Raw genomic sequence first — 17,456 nt, 5'->3', positions numbered from 1 at the left:
AGCAAACTGGTTGTTATCAATATAAACCACAAGGGAAACTGACTGGGTAAATTTTGAAATGACTTTTGGGGTTAAACAAAGAATTGACTAGAGTGGGATTCGAACCAACGTTACTAGAAATTCAGCACTTGCACGTAAGCGGGGAATCATGATCGTAAGCGCAGAATTCGGCGGTAAGCAGAGCCTTGAAATTAGGCCCTGTTGCATTCACCACGACAATGTGCGTTCTGTACCGCTTTTTTAAAACATAGACGCAGAATGTATTGCAGTAACACTGCTGCGTTACCAAAGACATGCGCACACAGTTTTTTTTTTACTCAGCGTGCAATATGGTACTTTTTGGATAGAATGAAAAATGCACGGTGCCATGGAACGAAAAATGCATGATATAGAAGAGTTTGCGGTAACACCATGTAATGACTAGTCTCTAAATGAGTTGGGGTGGTTCTGAAAAGAACCGTTGGACGTTTCGATCAAATACCAGCGTTATTGGAAAAATGCATGGTGAGTGACGTAGTCTGCAATAGCATTTATAATTTGCTATCACTTGACGGACAATCCTCCAATGAAATGGCAAGGATCTGCTTAGGTGTTAAATAAAGGGCGCTTTTCAATTGAAGTTGTGCGATTGCTTCAAAATTTAATAGCGCCCTTTATATAACACCAAAGCAGATCCTTGCCATTTCATTGGAGGATTGTCCGTCAAGTGATAGCAAATTATAAATGCTATTGCAGACTACGTCACTCACCATGCATTTTTCGTTCCATTCACCGATCGGTTAACAGTAATTGTCCAAAAGCCCACACTTCATGTATCACAACTTATATCTAAAATTACAATCCTGTGAAAATTTAAACTCAATTGGTCATGGGAGTCGGGAGAAAACAACGGGAAACCCACCTTGTATCCGCGTGTGTATAGAGAATTGAATTAGAGTTTTCTCAAAAAGTAAAGCATTTCGTGGAATCATATTTCACGGGAAGTATTTCAACATTACCTTCTGTAAACCCTGTAAGTTATTTGTAAAACTGTGAACTTTAAATTTTTGTTCTGTTCAGGAAATTTTTTTTTACACCGCAGCGAGGGTTTTGTACTGCTGTGTGTAAACTGCACAACTTTGGCTTGTTCAAAAGACTACGTTGCGAAGCTTTGTGCATTCATATACCGGAGTTATCGGAAACATAGTCTCATCTCAAAACACCACATACCACTCGCTGTAGCGTAAACCTAATACATCACAACTGCAATGCCTACTGAGGGCGCTATTCAACTTTAACGGTGCCGAACTTATTTAGATTTTAAGGCCGCGTCCGAATTGGCGACTTCGGCTACAGCTACGGCTAGGGCGCGCGCGTCTGCTATTCTTTAACACTGACAGACGCGCTGATCTAGCCGTAGCTGTAGCCGAAGTCGCCAATTCGGACACGGCCTAAGAAACAAATAAATAAATAAAGGCGCATCGATAGGCAAAACTGCTATGCCAAGTTTGTGTACAAAGTACAGTTTAGAGGATAAATGTGTTAATAATTACAACGATTTTTAGGGACTCTCACTATTCAAGCTTTCGTGCCGTCGTCGTGTGTGAATTAACTAACTTAATGAAACTTCCATAACGTGCGGCAGTTCTGGTCATTTCCCAAGCTGACTATTGTGTGCACTCTGGGCCTCTCTTTGATCATTTAAAACTGTTAAAATTCGTTGACCTTTGTCATCTTAACCACTACCTCCATGCCCGGCCCAGGCTTTGACCATGTTACTCTGTATTGTACACTTTTTGCAATGTTAAATAAACACAAACTGTACCCATAGTTTTGTTTTACACCGCAGCGAGGGTTTTGTACCGTGTGTGTAAACTGCACAATTTTGGCTTGGTCAAAAGACTACGTTGCGACGCTTTGTGCATTCATATACCGGCGTTATTGGAAACTTAGTCTCATCTCAAAACAGTACATAACACTCGCTGTAGTGTAAACCAAATACATTCACAACTGGCTCTGCAATGCCTACTGAGGGCGCTAGTTAACTTTAACGGTGCCGAAATTATTTAGATTTTCTGAAACCATGGAGGTAAAATACTTTTAATTTGCACAATAATTTACTCAGGCAAAAGTAGGCTATGCCAAGTTTTTGTACAAAGTACAGTTTAGGGGATAAATTTGTTAATAATCTGTTTGTTAACTATCACAGTATGAAATCTTTAGTGTGTGAACAAAATGTCCCTTCCATAATTGTCACACACACCCACTCTGTGCCCATCATTCAGTTATATACAAATAATAGATGCAAGAATGCGAATATCATGAGTTGAAAGATGGAATGATCTATTCAACGAGGCGGAGCCGAGTTGAATGGAACGCATCCCAGCTTTTGACAAATTAAAATATTTGCACTATTGCATGAATGAAAAACATTCATTATGTGTTTATATATAAAAATCCAAGTAGTTTTTTGTCATTTTGATTGGATATACAACTTTCAAAACAAAGCGTAGGCCTACAATTTTTAGGCCTACAATTTTTTATTGTGAAATTACAACCGTTTCTTTTGGATGGCCTGGGCCAAATTTCATCGCTCTGCTTACCGTTAGCATAGAATCGGCAGTTACGTGCTTACGGCAAGCATATTTCACAGCCAAGCGAAAATGTTTGGGGTCTGCGTGTGAGAACTTCACATCATATAGGTATTCTATGCTAACAAGGCTAGCGCAGAAATTCAGCACTTGCAATAAGCGGGGAATCGTGATCGTAAGGGCAGATTTTTTTACTCAGTGTGCAATAGTAATTTTCGGATGGAACGAAAAATGCCTGGTGAGTAACATACTCATAGCCTTCAACAGTACTTTTATTTGCTATCACGTGACGGATAATCCTCCAATCAAATGGCAAGGATCTGCTTGGGTGTTATATAAAGGGCGCTATTCAATTTTAAAGCAGCCATGCAACATCGGTTAACAGTATTGGCCAAAGGCCAACACTTCGTGTATCACAAATTAAAAATAAAATGTACAATCCTGTGAAAATTTAGGCTCAATTGGTCATCGGAGTCGGGAGTAAATAACGGGAAAACCCACCCTTGTTTCCGCACATTTCGCCGTGTCATGACATGTGTTTAAAATAAATCTGTTATTCTCGATATCGAGAACTGATATAAAGGAACGTACAGAACTAGTAAGAAACAAAAATCGTGAAGAACACAGATTTACATAAAACTTACACGGTCTAATGATGATAGAAAAACAACCCATGAAATATATTTGTCTGAAATTTCATATTTGAATTTGATGAGAAATAATAATCTAATTACGCGTTTGGAGTTAATCGCTCAGTGAGCATTTTATTCATTTTTGTTTAGGCATCGATGCAATGCAAGATGTGTAATCTGTTTTTCACTATTCGATCTGGAACTTCTTCAGGTATATGTGGATTACATCACGTGCTATTCTGCCAGCAACTTTTTGCTAGCAAAACAAATTCTGTAATGTTACTTTTAAGTTTTCTACATAAGTAAAGCATTTCATGGATTAATATTTCAAGTGAAATCTTTCACCACTACCTTCTGTAAACCCTGTAAGTTATTTGTAAATCTGTGAACTTTTAATTAATTTGCTCTTGTTCAGCCGCTGTATGTTTGTTTTACACCGCAGCGAGGGTTTTGTACTGCTGTGTGTAAACTGCACAATTTTGGCTTGACAAAAAGACTACGTTGCGACGCTTTGTGCATTCATACACTGTCGTTATCGGAAACATAGTCTCATCTCAAAACAGTACATCCTACTCGCTGTAGTGTAAACCAAATACATTCACAACTGCAATGCCTACTGAGGGCGCTATTCAACTTTAACGGTGCCGAAATTGTTAAGATTTTCTGAAACCAGCTGTCAGTGTTAATTTGCACAACAGTTTACTTTGGCAAAACTGGGCTTCGCCAAGTTTTTGAACAAAGTATAGTTTGGGGGCTAAGTTTGTTAATAATTACAACGATTTTAAGAGACTCTCACAATTCAAGTTTTTCTCGCGTCGTGTGTGTAACCATAGAGTTGTCCTTACTCTATGGTGTGACCAAAATGAACTTTCCACAAGTCACACTGTGCCCATTGTTCAATTGAGGGCGCTATTCAACTTTAACGGTCTCCGCTGTATTTCTGTTTTACATCGCAGCGAGGGTTTTGTACTGCGTGTTAACTGCAAAATTTCGGCTTGAACATAAGACTACGTTGCGACGCTTTGTGCATTCATATAACGGCGTTATTCGAAACTTAGTCTCATCTCAAAACAGTCCAAAGCACTCGCTGTAGTGTAAACCAATACATTCACAACTTCAATGTCCACTGAGGGCGCTATTCAACTTTAACGGTGCCGAAGGTCCGAAATAATTATTCAGATTTACTTGAAAGGCCCATTGTTTGATTGAGGGCGCTATCAAACTTTAACGGTGACGAATTATAGAGTTGCAGAAACCATAGGACTCTATGCAGAAACCAAGAGGGAACAATAATATCTACAAAAGGGCGCTTTGTCATGTTTGTTGATTCTTTCTTGCGATCAATTATTTGGACATACCCAGACGCCTTGTTTATGTACAAAGCAAGGTTTGGAGAGAAAATTGTAGACAAATTAGCATTATTTATAAGGACTTTCACTTGATTGCCAAGCATTCGTGTCGTTTTCGTGTGTGAAAAAAAAATCGAATGTATTAATTAAATTTATTATTGTTAATAAATCGGTTGTAAAAATGTCACACACGAAAACGACACGAACGTGTACCGAGTAAAAAAGTCCTAAGTATCGTATTTTGTCTAAAATTTTCGCCCCATATTATGTACTTTGAACACATCGTTTATGCGCCTACCTGTCCTTAGCCCACATTGTTGAGCTCTCTTTTTTAACACCGGTCTCATCTCACACCGTGACCATTGTGACCACCATGGAAGTTAATTCTACCTCCAACTGAAATACCGCCCTCTACTGACTGGAACAAATAAATAAATAATGGAGACAGCTAAACTGAAATACCGCCCTCTATTGAGTGGATTAATTTGTTGCCGTAGTTGCCGAAAACAAAATGGCGTCCTCCACGAGCCAAGTTTCCTCAATTGAAAACTGGCTGCAAGAGTTACAATCAGCCAAGAAGACAGCCTTGGTACAAGATGGTAGGTTTATGAAGAAAACCTAGTCATTGATTAGGAATAACTGAGTTCATGAGTAGATGAGTTCAACCTGGTCTTCACTTCGGAAGCCAGCAATAATGCCCAATCCCGATGATGGGCAATGAATCAATGAATGATGGAATGAAAGTATTGTCATTGAATGAAAATTGAAAAGGGTACCGACACCTCATTCCCAAGAAGAGTTTTCTCCTCAATGGCACCCGCTATTAGGGACTTTTCGTTTTCGACGACGGAGAGTTCTGCGACGGTTGTTCAGCTAAACGTTGTCGTTTTCAGCACAATGAAGATTCATCCAAAGTACTGTCGTAGAAATTGAGGGACGACCGTCCTCAAAGCCGACACATGCGCAGATGACGCCAAATGTCATCTTTACCGTCGCAGAACCATCCGTCGTCGAAAACGAAAAAGTCCCTATTGTTGAACTTCATTCAAACTTACCGTCCAACAAGAAAGTCAGCAAGAACTCCATCTCTTGCCTACTCGTCAATCATGTCAATGCTGACTTAATAAAAAAATGGATACATACCCGGCCTGGTACACAGTGCACTGAATGTATGCGTTCCAAAATAACAGTATATGCACAAATCTCTTTATTTTAATCAAATTTTTAACTCAATCCTGGCTGTTGTGGTGTCACATCTTAAGCTCTGACATTTCAATATGAATATATCTTAGGAGGTCCTGTTTTCGAGGTGTCCCTAAAATCGTGGCAAATCTTTTACCTCTCTGTGCGTGATGTAAACAGTCCCTATATAAAAATTGTGTGGTTTTATTTGCCAAGAAAAGAGTCTCCTCTCCCTTGACCAAAACTTAGAAACACGTAAGGCTCCGCTGGTCATTTGCACTTGTAAATGCAAAAAGTTTGGTATTTTAGGCATTTTTACAAGGTTCAAAAACATGTCAGAATGTTGAGGCCATATAAAAATATTTGCCCTTCGAAAAAGTTTCATCAAACACTTTCAATTCACAATTCATGATGATCAAAATCATGTGACTAAATGTTTTGCTGAGCATTCTGGAAAACTTATATCATTTTCTAATATTTTTGGAGATTTTAATTTTTTAACCCTCATATCAATACTATTATTAATATTGAAATTTAAACATCAGCTTGTTGATTCAATTATCACTGTTTATTTATACACTTTATTGTAAATATTAAGAAAAAAAAATATGAACAAAATAAATAAAAATCAGATTTGGAACCAGTAGTTATTCACACATTTTATAATTTTTATTATTTAAAAAATTGTTTTTTGCAAGTTACCATGGTAATTTTTAAAATTTAATAAAAAAATATTATGAATAAAATGAAGGCAACTGCTAGCTATAGAGTCATACACAGAGTCTCAAAGAACACTTGTAGTCACTGCAGATGTTTCTTTCATGTATGGCTTCACCGGGAAACCATACTTTCTCGTTTGCCGTGAAAACAGGAAAAACTCAAAACAAATGGGGCCAGTTGAAGTCATCGAAGATCTGTGTGTGGTGTGAACATTTCAATGTCCATCAAGTTTTAATATATGTTTGCATACTTCATATTAACAAATGAAGATAATTAAGGCATCGGTTGATATATGGCATCATTATAGACCTTGTTCACCAGATTTGATGAGTTGACCCAGGGGGTACCGGTACTTACCCTTAAAAAGGCTACACTCTTACAGTGGCCAAAACCATTGTCAACCAACCCTGGTTAAAAGAAAACAAAATGTAAGCAAAAGAAAACAGTAAAAGCAAAATATACCTTCTTCTTAATCTATATTCCCAAACAAAACCAATAACATGTGAAAGAATTGTTTATTACAGCCAGGTATACATTCTACATTTATTATGACTACTTGCTTATTTCGTTTGTGGTTCAATTGCAGATCGTAAGAAGATCCACTTCATATTTAAGACAGGCACTGAAATGGTAGAGGAGTACGACATCAAAACAAATGAATTACTCGGTAAATTACACCATAACTCTATTCCTCATTATTCACTTCTTACTTTATTAACCTCTAAGAATTCATCCCCTGTCTCTGCATATGTAATAGTCAGTTTTGCAATATTAAAGACCCACATTGTTTCAGAGCAACTAATAGCATTGTTCTTTTGTGTATAAAGACAAGGTACCCTGTAAGTTGTCATGAGTTTTGTGGAGTCCTTCAAATGTTGCTAAATATTTCACTCCCATTTCACTACGCCTCTCTTAATATTTATGCATGGCGTCATAATTCTTACCCAAAATGAGGCTATGGGCACAAGTTCCCCATCACTTGCAGTGGCTGCGCCCATCGCCTCGTTTTGAATTAGCCTTGTGACGTACCTCATGCATAAATATTAAGAGAGGCATATGGACTTCCTCTCCTGGGTACAACTCGAATAGAGAAAACCTCCTTCCCATCTATAATATAATAAGAATGGAATGTTACTCTCATCTTTCATTTAGTCAGAAAATGGAAAACGAAGACAACATTAGGCAGAGAGGGAAAGTGGGATTATGAGATCGGTGAACAATTCAGCCCAGCTGGTAATCTGGAAGCTGAACTTTTCCGGGAAAGCAACTTAAATGTAAGTATTATCTAAGAATTAACCCAGTATCCCTTGTGGTTTATCGCTTAAGATTTTAATATAAAGTTGCATCCTCTTAGGGTGATCCCTCTCTGCTTTCCTTGTTTATTTGGAAACCTTGTGTGATCCCTGGCTGTATGGCAGTTACAGGCTAGGGCTTCCTATTGACACATGTGTTCAAAGATATTGACAAAATTGGGAGACTGCCAACATAGGGCTAGATAGCGCAGTTGGTAGAGCATTGCGATATTTATTGGGAGATCTCAGATTTAAGTCCTACTCTAGTCAGTTTGTCTTTGTACGACCCCAACATAAACGCATGCTCTAACAATGAACTCCTTTTATGGAAAACCTTAAACAAAGAGAACTTGCTGTGTGATTTTGATTGATGAAAACCTACCCGCTCAAATTTTCTGATGAATTGATCCCACAGCCTATCTTCACAAGGAAAGACACTAAACAGAATTTCCAATGGAGGATTCGTAACCTGCCTTACCCAGTCAGTGTGTATGATGTTACCATAGACAAAGACAACAGATGTTGCATTATCAGAACTTCAAATAAAAAGTGAGTTGATAATTTTGTATCGAAGAGTCGAAACCTGCATCTATTCTACAGATATTTTCATGGTAAATGTTCCATCAGTGTTCCTGACTTGGTTCTTCCTATCAGGATGTATGAAAGTGAAGCCAGGCTTTCTTGCTTTGATGAGAGGTGGAACAAAGAGCTATTCCAACAGAGGTTTATTCTATTATTAAAAATAAAGACTTATAGGCTTAAAAAAGAAACTTTTCTGCTTATTGGCTCAAAAATATCTGCTTACAGACTTAAACATGTCTTAATGACATTGTGTTATAATTGATGCTTTATATTTTCTTTGCTTAAAGGTATTACAAGAAATTCCCATTGACTGATATGGATAGAGCTGGTCTTCCACTGGACCCTCAAGCACTGACAGTAGCACACGCAAACAATACATTAATCGTGACGGTAAGTTGTGTGACTGAGATAAGGATCATTTAAATAGAGGCAAAGGGTCGTGAAATGTACAATAAAGGGTGGTACAAATGAAAAACTTGCTGCTGTTGGATGTGTCAGTACAGCTATATGGCATCCAGGCTTGATACTTTACGAATGCACAGGGGCAATTGCCATAATGCCCCCTTGTCAGTGACTTGGTGCCCTCAAATATGTTGAAAGGCTCTACAGTAGGGCGCCCTTCACCAATGAGAAAATGCCTCGGTGTCCTTGCTCTTTTAAAACTGAAGCATACAGGGGGATTTGGGTTTACCCTTGCACTGATACTCAGTACTTTCCAGAGTCATGTGTACAAACCCTTGGGGTGTCTAGGCCGAGCGGATAAGAGCACCGAATTCAAGCTCTGGAGATTTTGTTCAGCCGAGTGTGGGTTTGAATCCCGGTCATGACACTTGTGTCCCGAGCAAGACACTTCACTGTAATTGCTTCTCTCCACCCAGGGGTAAATGGGTACCTGTGAGGGCAGAGTTTGTTCTTGTGATGGATTAGCATTGATTGCGCTACATATTTGATGGCACAGGCTGTATACTCCTCAGGGAGCTGAGATGGTTTAAGAAATAGCTAGCGTCGTATCTAGAGGCACTTCAACTTCTATATTTTAGCAGTGGGTCTTGAAACAGTTATAAGATGTTAAATTTGCACCAGGGATAGCGTTCAGCATCTAATAAATTGTTGCGATACCCGCTGCTAATAGTTTGATTTCTACTTGCTTGATTTTCTATGAGCCCATAGATAATATTCCTCCCCGATTATTGTCTTCTCTTGCAGTACAAGAAGCCGGCAGAGATCTTAAGTATGGAGAGACAAGTCCAGCAGGAATTGTTGAAGATAAAAGCTACAAGAGATGGTGATATGGAATGTGCTCCAAGCTAAGTTCCAGTCGACATCGGTCGCCCATCCCTTAACACCCTGAGGACCAGCTGGAATTCTCTTCAAGTGGTCCGGCAGTGTTACACCCATTTCAGACAGGCGCCAGAGTCACTCTAGGTCGACCCAAACAAGTTAAGGTTTCAGACAGGTGAACTTAACATAGCATTTGGTTTGGCTCATGACAAGATTGCCGTTTGAAACAAAGACATAATTACTGCAACAGTTGATCTTTGGACTTCTAGTGCATTCAGCCGCTCCCAACTATTTCAGACATTGAATTTTTTATGAACTTGGTTCAGAATTTTGGTTCAGGGCGACTCTGGAGCGCCTGTCTGAAACAGCCGTTAGAAAATATCCCTGTTTTATTTGAAATATGGACTAATGAAAACACTGATAAACTAGTGAAATGAAAGCTAGTTTGGCCCATTGGCTAGTCATTGAAAAAGTTAAATTCAAACCTTGCTCAAGTTGCTGAAAAATCTCTCTCATATCGCATTGTCTGGCAGTGTGTTTACTGTGAGCTTCGACTTGTGAAATAGAATAGTCCCGATTTCACAGAGTGATGATATTCTGTGTTAATGCACTTAATATGCATTTAATACATGTGTATAATGGTTTGAATGGATTTTTTGTTTTACAATGATTCAACTTTTACCAGGTGCTTTGTTTATTTATAGTTTTAGCTAGATTTTCCTGCACTAAGCTACTTTATTCAGCTTCCTTTTATCATCCTATAATTCACATTTGAGATTTTAACTGCTCAAACAACATCAACAATTATTTCATGTGTGAGTAATTGTTCTTTTGGGTTGTGCGATTAAGAAAGATAATCATTCATATCATCAAATCTAAAGTTCCACAACTGCTTGCCCCGCTACAGCACCACACACTTAAAAGGGTGTCATAGGTGCAACATTTTAGGTTAAGCAGTGCTGAGAAATTGGGGTATATGGGTCAACTGGTCAGATGCATCCCCCAGTTGATAGTGACAGCAATTGTACCACCCTGTCTTCAAAGTTAATTCTTTTGAATTTGTATCATGTAAAAATTTGTGTAAATAATTATTTCAGTAATAAAGTGACATTCATTTTTAAAAAGACTGATGTGTTTTTATTGATTGATTCCCAGAAGTTTACTTTCGCTTGTTTTAATCTTATATATAAATAAGTATAGATGTATACAATAAAACTAACCAGCTGTGAAATTTATTTCAATATGTGGTAGTGTTTTTGAAAATCTGGAGTGAGTAAGCCACGCAGGAAGAAGAATCTGTAATAGGAATATCACAATCTGAGAAACATTACTGACAGTAATGCTTCTCAGATTCAAATTTGGGAGCACATCAACTGATATCATTATCCATAAACAAATTACTTTAAAATGATATTTCTCAAATAGCTTTATACTATCAAAAGCTTTTATAGGCTTAAAACCAAAAGTTTGTTTGCCATTCTTTTTAAAAGTGTTTACCAAAGGTATACATTCCCTTTAAAAGGGAAACTGTTGTCATAATCTTAGCAGGACTGTTGCTGTGCATGGAATTTTGAAATCTAATCTACTTTTAAATTTCACAAATATATGCACAGCCACAGGGAGGCCTTTGACCACAGCCCAATTTCATAGAGCTGCCTAAGCACATAAAGTTACTTAGCACAACAAAATTATGCTTACCAGAAAAAGGTTACTAGCCAGAATAGCCTTCCACATGTACCCGTTGTCACTGGTGTTCTGCTTAGCAGCTCTATGAAATTGGGGCAACACAAGCTGCTTACCAGTAATCAAATAACTTAAAGGTACTAGACAATATGGTAATTGTCAAAGACTAGTAGTCTCACTTCGTAACAATTATTTTGAGTAATTAATTACCAATAGTGTCCGGTACCTTTAAGACAACAAAAGTCAGATAATTATTAAAATAAATAAACAATCATTGGAAGGACATAGTCCTTCAGCTGCTGGTGGTTAGAGTCACAGGAGCATTGTTTGTTCTCAAAATTCCTATCACGTCAACGGATGACTTGTAGTTAAACTTGACATAGTCCTTCAGCCGCAGTCAACGGAGCGTTGGTTCACACAACATTCACGTGTTTATAGTGACTTGTAGTGACGAGTTATCTAGTTAGACTTGACATAGTCACTCATTGTTGCACTTGTGTTCCATCCTAATGAGGGTATCTCTGAGGTTTGAAGAGGGTGGCTACGTCATCAGTGATGTATAGGCGTGGTCTTGGCTCTCCACGACTATCAGGTCAGGGACCAATTTCCTAGAACTGCTTCAGCAGATTAGCCGAAATGAGCAGGGTATCGGTCACAAGCATGTGACATGGTAGTCTTAGCTGGTAACGTAATTTCTGTAAGCATAAGTTTGTTGTGCTGAGCTACTTTTTATGATCAAGCAGATGTATGAAATTGGGCCATGGTCTAAAGTTTCCGGTCTGGAGCTACAACTGAGTAGACTTTCCTGGTAAGCCCCGTATAGACTGCGAGGGATGTGGTTGACTCCAATTGCATGAAGATGATGGAGGCAGGCAGCATCTCCCAGATGAGTATAGGGTCAAGCGAGGTCACACCGTCAGCTTGCAATTTAAGGCGTAAAGCCGGCGAGCCCAGGGTTCGCAGGTGTGCATAACCTCCAAGATGAAGTGCTACTCATCCCAGTGGGAAGTCGCCCCTTGGCCAAGTGATTCATGTGCTAAGTCGGTCATCAGTCAACATGATGCCACTGTAGGGTTGTCTTGCGTCTCGAGATCTCACCCTCTGCTCCAATATGTGGATGTTCTCCTTGGTTGCATGCCCTCCACAGTCCAAAGAGCGTAATGCCTCAAGATACGGTGTGTGTCATCTCCAAGGTCATCATCTCAATCTGTGGTTGAAAATAAACAAATTTGAAAGATTAATTTTGCTCCCCTAGACAAGATTTCACCCCCTTGTGACCCTCAAATGTTACCCTAGTTTCGAAAAAAATAAAATTGAACATGTGTATAGGCCATGGTAAAGGGCTACACACAACATACAGTGTTTGTTTTTCTTTTTGTGAATGTTTCAAACTTCTAATGAAGTTTTTGCCCAGTTTGTTTTTGTAGTTGTTGCATGCAAGCACCAGAGTAGAAATGATTGTAGGCATACTCTTTCATTCCAAATCAAAAGATTTCAAATCAAAGAAAAATAACTCCTTTTCCAATTTATAATGTGGGAAGAAACTTCTCTTTAAAAACTAAATTTAGCACGCGAGTTTTTCAAACTTACCAAGCAGCCTGTAGTTGACACTTTGCACCCATATTCTCAAGCGATGCTCAATCCAACTGGTCCGGTTGTAGTCGCCACTCCAAAAGGGACTGCTCAACTGAAGACAACATAAAGCATCACAAATTTATCTCAGCATATATTACAACCGCTGTGCAAAGACCTTGGCCCAATTTCATAGAGTTGCTTAAACAGAGATTGCTTACACACCTCCTGCTAAGCAAATACAAGCATGAGACCAGTCATAAATTGTACATGCGACATGTTACTTTGACTGGAAACCTCATTCTGGTATAAGCATCATTTTGTTGTGCTTAGCTTCTTTCTGTGCTTAAGAAGCTCTGTGGAATTGGGACCTGGCTCATTCATTTGTTCTATGTTTTTATGTTCAAGCAAGTTTACTGGTTCTCAAGATGTGTTACGTTGGCGGTTCTATAGCTAGTCCTTGCTGGCTGATCTCTGCTAGTTGACTTCTGATCTTTACTACTTATAAGATTTCTTGAAATTTTAAATCTGATCGTGCTTGCTTTTGTTTTCCCTCCAAAGTTATTGATAAACTGACATAAAGAGTTTATTCATGATCCTGCAGATTTCTTGATTGCTTTGTTGCCCCATTAAGTTTATTCACCAGTATCTTATAACAAAATCGATACATTACAAAATCTATATTACACAAACCAAGTCCCTGCTTGTAGACATCACCACAGCTCAGAGAAGATTTCAGCACATACGCTACTTTATCATCTCAAGAGCAAACATGATCTGTTTTTTGGATGACAAAAATAGCAAGAAATGTTATATTATTGGGTCACTTCAATAAGCCAAAGTCAGGTTCACCATGTACATTACATGAGGTAACCCTAATACCTTACCTAACCAATATCAGCTGAGGTGTCCAAGAGCTGTGAAAAAAAAAATACCAATGTTAAAAGGTTTCGGCTATAGATAAAAGATTAGACTGTGGATACAAATGTTATAGGCTGTGAATAAAAGGTTATAGGTTTCTTTCCTATACTTTCACCCGATACGTCACACGTTATACTTAACCATTGCTGCAAAGCTGACCTCACTTGCCTCCAGCCACTCATCAGGGACATCAAAGGGAGAGTCTTCATCGTCTACTCAAGATATGGCTTTACTGATGACTGGGTAGCTCTTAATTTTGCTTCAAGATTGAGTATCTTAGAACCAAGACTAAGAACTACACCAGTCATAACTTATACTTTACCCATAGCCAATAAACCTGCTGAAAGAGTAGAGAGTTAGTCTTATGTCTAGGCCTGCACTATGAATAGTCTAAGCCTAAGCTGTGATCTTACCACCCATACAAACCTACGCATCACTGATCTTTCATTCCCCATGGACGAACTGCTCTTTTCTCCATCATCCTGTCTCCAATCTTGTCTTCCTCTGTTTGCTTTTTTTCTTTTCGCCTTTCTTATTTTCTTTTCATTTTTTTTCTTTCGCAGCGCTCATTAATGTTTTTCATACTCATCAGATGAATACAACTACATTCATAAATGATGTAATGCTGATGTTTGGAGTGTGTGAATATTCACTTAGCTGGTCTAAATGGTAACTATTTACTACTCCTAAGTCAGACATTAATCATCAAATGAATAGTGATTCTACTGGAATATTACACTGCGTGATTTTGTTCATGCTCAGATGAGAATGACTTCATTCAGATTTGATTATGAAAATAACTACATTCATAAATGATGTAATGATGATGCTTGGAATATGTAAATATTCATTTAGCTGGTCTAAATAATATATTTACTATACTCCTAAATCAAACATTAATCATTAAATGGAGAATAGGGAATGGGCTAGGATCTTAGACGGGTGATTTTTTCAGTTATGGCTCAGTGTTTGTACTATAGTACAAAGCACGATAGAGGAGTGAGTAGGACTACAGATTACTTTGAACTTTGTCTTTTGTAAGTTGTTTTGCTTTATTTCGTCAACAAGTACTAATTCTTTAGAAGAAAATTTGAACTTTTTTACAATTAAAGTTTTAGTTTAATTTTGTACAGTTTCTTTATAAACATGACACTACCTGCATATAAAAATCATGACAAATACAAATAAACATGACAACTGACTATTTGAAGTAACCCCGACAGACATTTCCAGTAAGACCAGTCTACTAACTAAAAAGCATCATTGGCTTCGACCAATATGCACATCAAGAAATGCCAAGAAACTATGAAGCCACCTTGAAATCTGCACAAGCAAGGACAACATCAACAAGATCGCACAGCATCTTGGGGGGAAGGGGCGGTACAAGGGGAGGGACTCTGCAAGAGAACGGGTTAGATCTTCTCTTACAATTCGCAGTCTTCGTCTTGATCTTGATCTTGAAAGGTCAACTTGCGTTATCCGACCTCCACTATTGCCCTCTAAAAAAATTATCTAACTTTCCCCTTCTACATTTTTGTTTACTTTTGAAAAATAACGAATTGCCGGTTCTATTCGTTTTATGTTCCTTTCATTCGGCTTCTGATAAGATGCCAACGTTCTTCATTTCCATATTTTAGCTCACGAAGATATGTTTCGACTTTGTAATAAAAACACAAAGAAAGTCATTTAATTTTGGGCAATGCATGGACCGTGAACAAAATGACAAACTGTAACTTCTATAGAGTCTTCATATGATCCAAGAGATGAATTGTTTTTTTTAGCGAACTTAGAAAGTGGAGGTCGGATGTTGCCAAGTTTTCCTTACCTGAATCCGGCGAGGACTCCAATGTTCGTCCACACACCACATATCCATAGATCTTCAACTCCCATTTGCTCACAGTCTCTTGAGAGACGCAAAGATGCATCTCTCTGAAGGAGAGTACCATCAATGTCTCTTGAAGCTGGGCTGGACAGATGCTCAAGTTGCTCCCGGTCTTGGTACATCGCTCAAAGGTGCTTCAGTAGTTCACCGCCTATGAAATAAAGGAAACAAGATCATAACCCATCAGAACAGTTCAATTCACTCATGTCCAAACAATGCAATTATTTGCGAAATGATCGAACACATTGCTACAATAAAGTCAAGGGGGAGGGGCTGGTGTTGGTCAGAAGGTTGCATTTTGAGAAAGAGTGGACACATTAAGGTGGTAAATTAGTGTGTATTCTAAGTGAAAGACACACATGTAAAGCACTCACATGTCCACCATAATCTTAAAGTAGCCAATGAAAAATGTCCCCAAGCCTCTTCTTACCTCAATGATGTCTTTGAGTTCGGCTTTTGGGCGGGGTGAAGTTTACACTACAGGCACTCGCAAGCCCAACACCGAAGTAAGCATTCGATTTTAAAGTCTGTCGTCGGAATAATAGAACTTGGTAGAGCTCATGGTATATGGTTTAAAAGTGAAGTAATTGCTGATAAATTCGCAAGAAAAGTTCGTCAGAAAACGCGAAGTTCGTAAGGAAAGGCGACGTCCAAAGTCCCACGTTGAGCCGAGATGTATACCGCCTTGTTGTCTTCCACATTGTTGACTCCGCATCCTATGATGTACAGTGTGTGCTTGCCGTCCAGTAATATTGGCCTCTTTGTGCAAAACGCAAAACTCTTAATTTGCATATCTCCGTATTTGCATAACAACGAAGATCTTATAATAGGAGGCAGCATTCCACAGTAAAGCTTCTGAAGCATTGATGAGGCACTTACAAACAAAACTATAGACAACCATTGAAATAGAACTGTTTAAACGAAATAATTGGAATAACTCTGCCAAGTCCGCACTTAATCCACTGATTTATAGGTTTAAGGAGGTGTGGTTAAGGAAGTATAAGCATACTATTTTTAAGGACATCACAGTCGAAACTCCCGGGCCATTAAATCGCCCGGGCAATTTAATATGGTCGAACCAGCTTTACTAAACTGTATGATGAGTGTATGTCATGAAAAAGAATAAGTGTGCTAGGAACTTGAATGCCTCAAAACGAAATTGAATCTCCGAATTCTGAATTTGAAAAGATGTAAAAACAGGAGAGGCACAATTGGCTGCTTATTTTCCGAAATTGACCTGGAAAACCTACGTTTCGCCCGGAAGTTTTCCCAACGTATCCACGCAGGAAACATTTCATGGTGGAACCCATTTCATCGCTTCCCTTCAGCTTTCTTAAGCAATTATTTTGCAGGTTTCCTAAATACTGCATTGTATGTAAAAATGAAAGCCCGTATAAGTTAACAACCATAAATCAGTATCCTAACGATTAAATAACCAGATAGTCGAAACGTTGAAACCAAACACTGCGTTTGTGAAGCTGGTATGGAAGGGTCCCAGCGATTGGTCCATCCACCCCGAAAGCGTAAGTAATGTATTGCCCCAACCAGTTAAACAATTTACTTTAGTAAGTAGGGCAATTTTAATAAAGACATTAAAAACTCGATAATGTTGCACGCACTATATGTAATATGCTTTTTTTTTCTTTTTCAAAATAGTTATAAATGTGAGCAAACGTCGTTTGACAAAGTAAAAAGATAGGGGGAAATGGTAAAAGTCTGATAATAGACTAAAGTGTATTCGTAATTTCAATCTCGCCTTCGGCTCAAACAATTCCTATCCACGAATCTAC

At 38.5% G+C, this 17,456-nt stretch overlaps 1 protein-coding gene and 1 long non-coding RNA gene across 3 annotated transcripts; one reads left to right on the top strand and one right to left on the bottom strand.

Moving 5' to 3' along the window:
* Positions 1-5,040: 5,040 nt before the first annotated feature.
* LOC117295080 (protein DPCD-like) lies at positions 5,041-9,741 on the top strand. Its single transcript, XM_033777649.1, has 6 exons — positions 5,041-5,150; positions 7,040-7,120; positions 7,606-7,727; positions 8,161-8,294; positions 8,615-8,717; positions 9,534-9,741. Exons 1-6 carry the CDS (start codon positions 5,063-5,065, stop codon positions 9,636-9,638), a joined length of 633 nt encoding a protein of 210 aa, XP_033633540.1. The 5' UTR covers positions 5,041-5,062; the 3' UTR covers positions 9,639-9,741.
* A 5-nt stretch (positions 9,742-9,746) lies between these two features.
* LOC117295081 lies at positions 9,747-14,892 on the bottom strand. Of its 2 annotated transcripts, none has more exons than XR_004519632.1 (3): positions 13,551-14,892; positions 12,882-12,978; positions 9,747-12,498 (listed from the first exon to the last, which is right to left on the bottom strand). It is a non-coding gene; the product is annotated as an uncharacterized LOC117295081 (long non-coding RNA). The 2 variants fall into 2 exon arrangements; XR_004519631.1 differs by having other exon boundaries at positions 13,557-14,892.
* Positions 14,893-17,456: the final 2,564 nt, after the last annotated feature.

Source organism: Asterias rubens, chromosome 9 (genome assembly GCF_902459465.1).
Source record: "Asterias rubens chromosome 9, eAstRub1.3, whole genome shotgun sequence".
Taxonomy (NCBI): Eukaryota; Metazoa; Echinodermata; class Asteroidea; order Forcipulatida; family Asteriidae; genus Asterias; species Asterias rubens.
This window is presented reverse-complemented; position numbering and strand designations above follow the sequence as displayed.

What these genes read in the sequence shown, in the direction of transcription:
- LOC117295080 (XM_033777649.1), top strand. Translation starts at nt 5,063, where the DNA reads ATGGCGTCCTCCACGAGCCAAGTTTCCTCAATTGAAAACTGGCTGCAA. An exon ending in GACAGCCTTGGTACAAGATG is followed by an intron (nt 5,151 to 7,039) that starts GTAGGTTTATGA and finishes GTTCAATTGCAG; the next exon opens with ATCGTAAGAAGATCCACTTC. An exon ending in ATCAGAACTTCAAATAAAAA is followed by an intron (nt 8,295 to 8,614) that starts GTGAGTTGATAA and finishes CTTTGCTTAAAG; the next exon opens with GTATTACAAGAAATTCCCAT.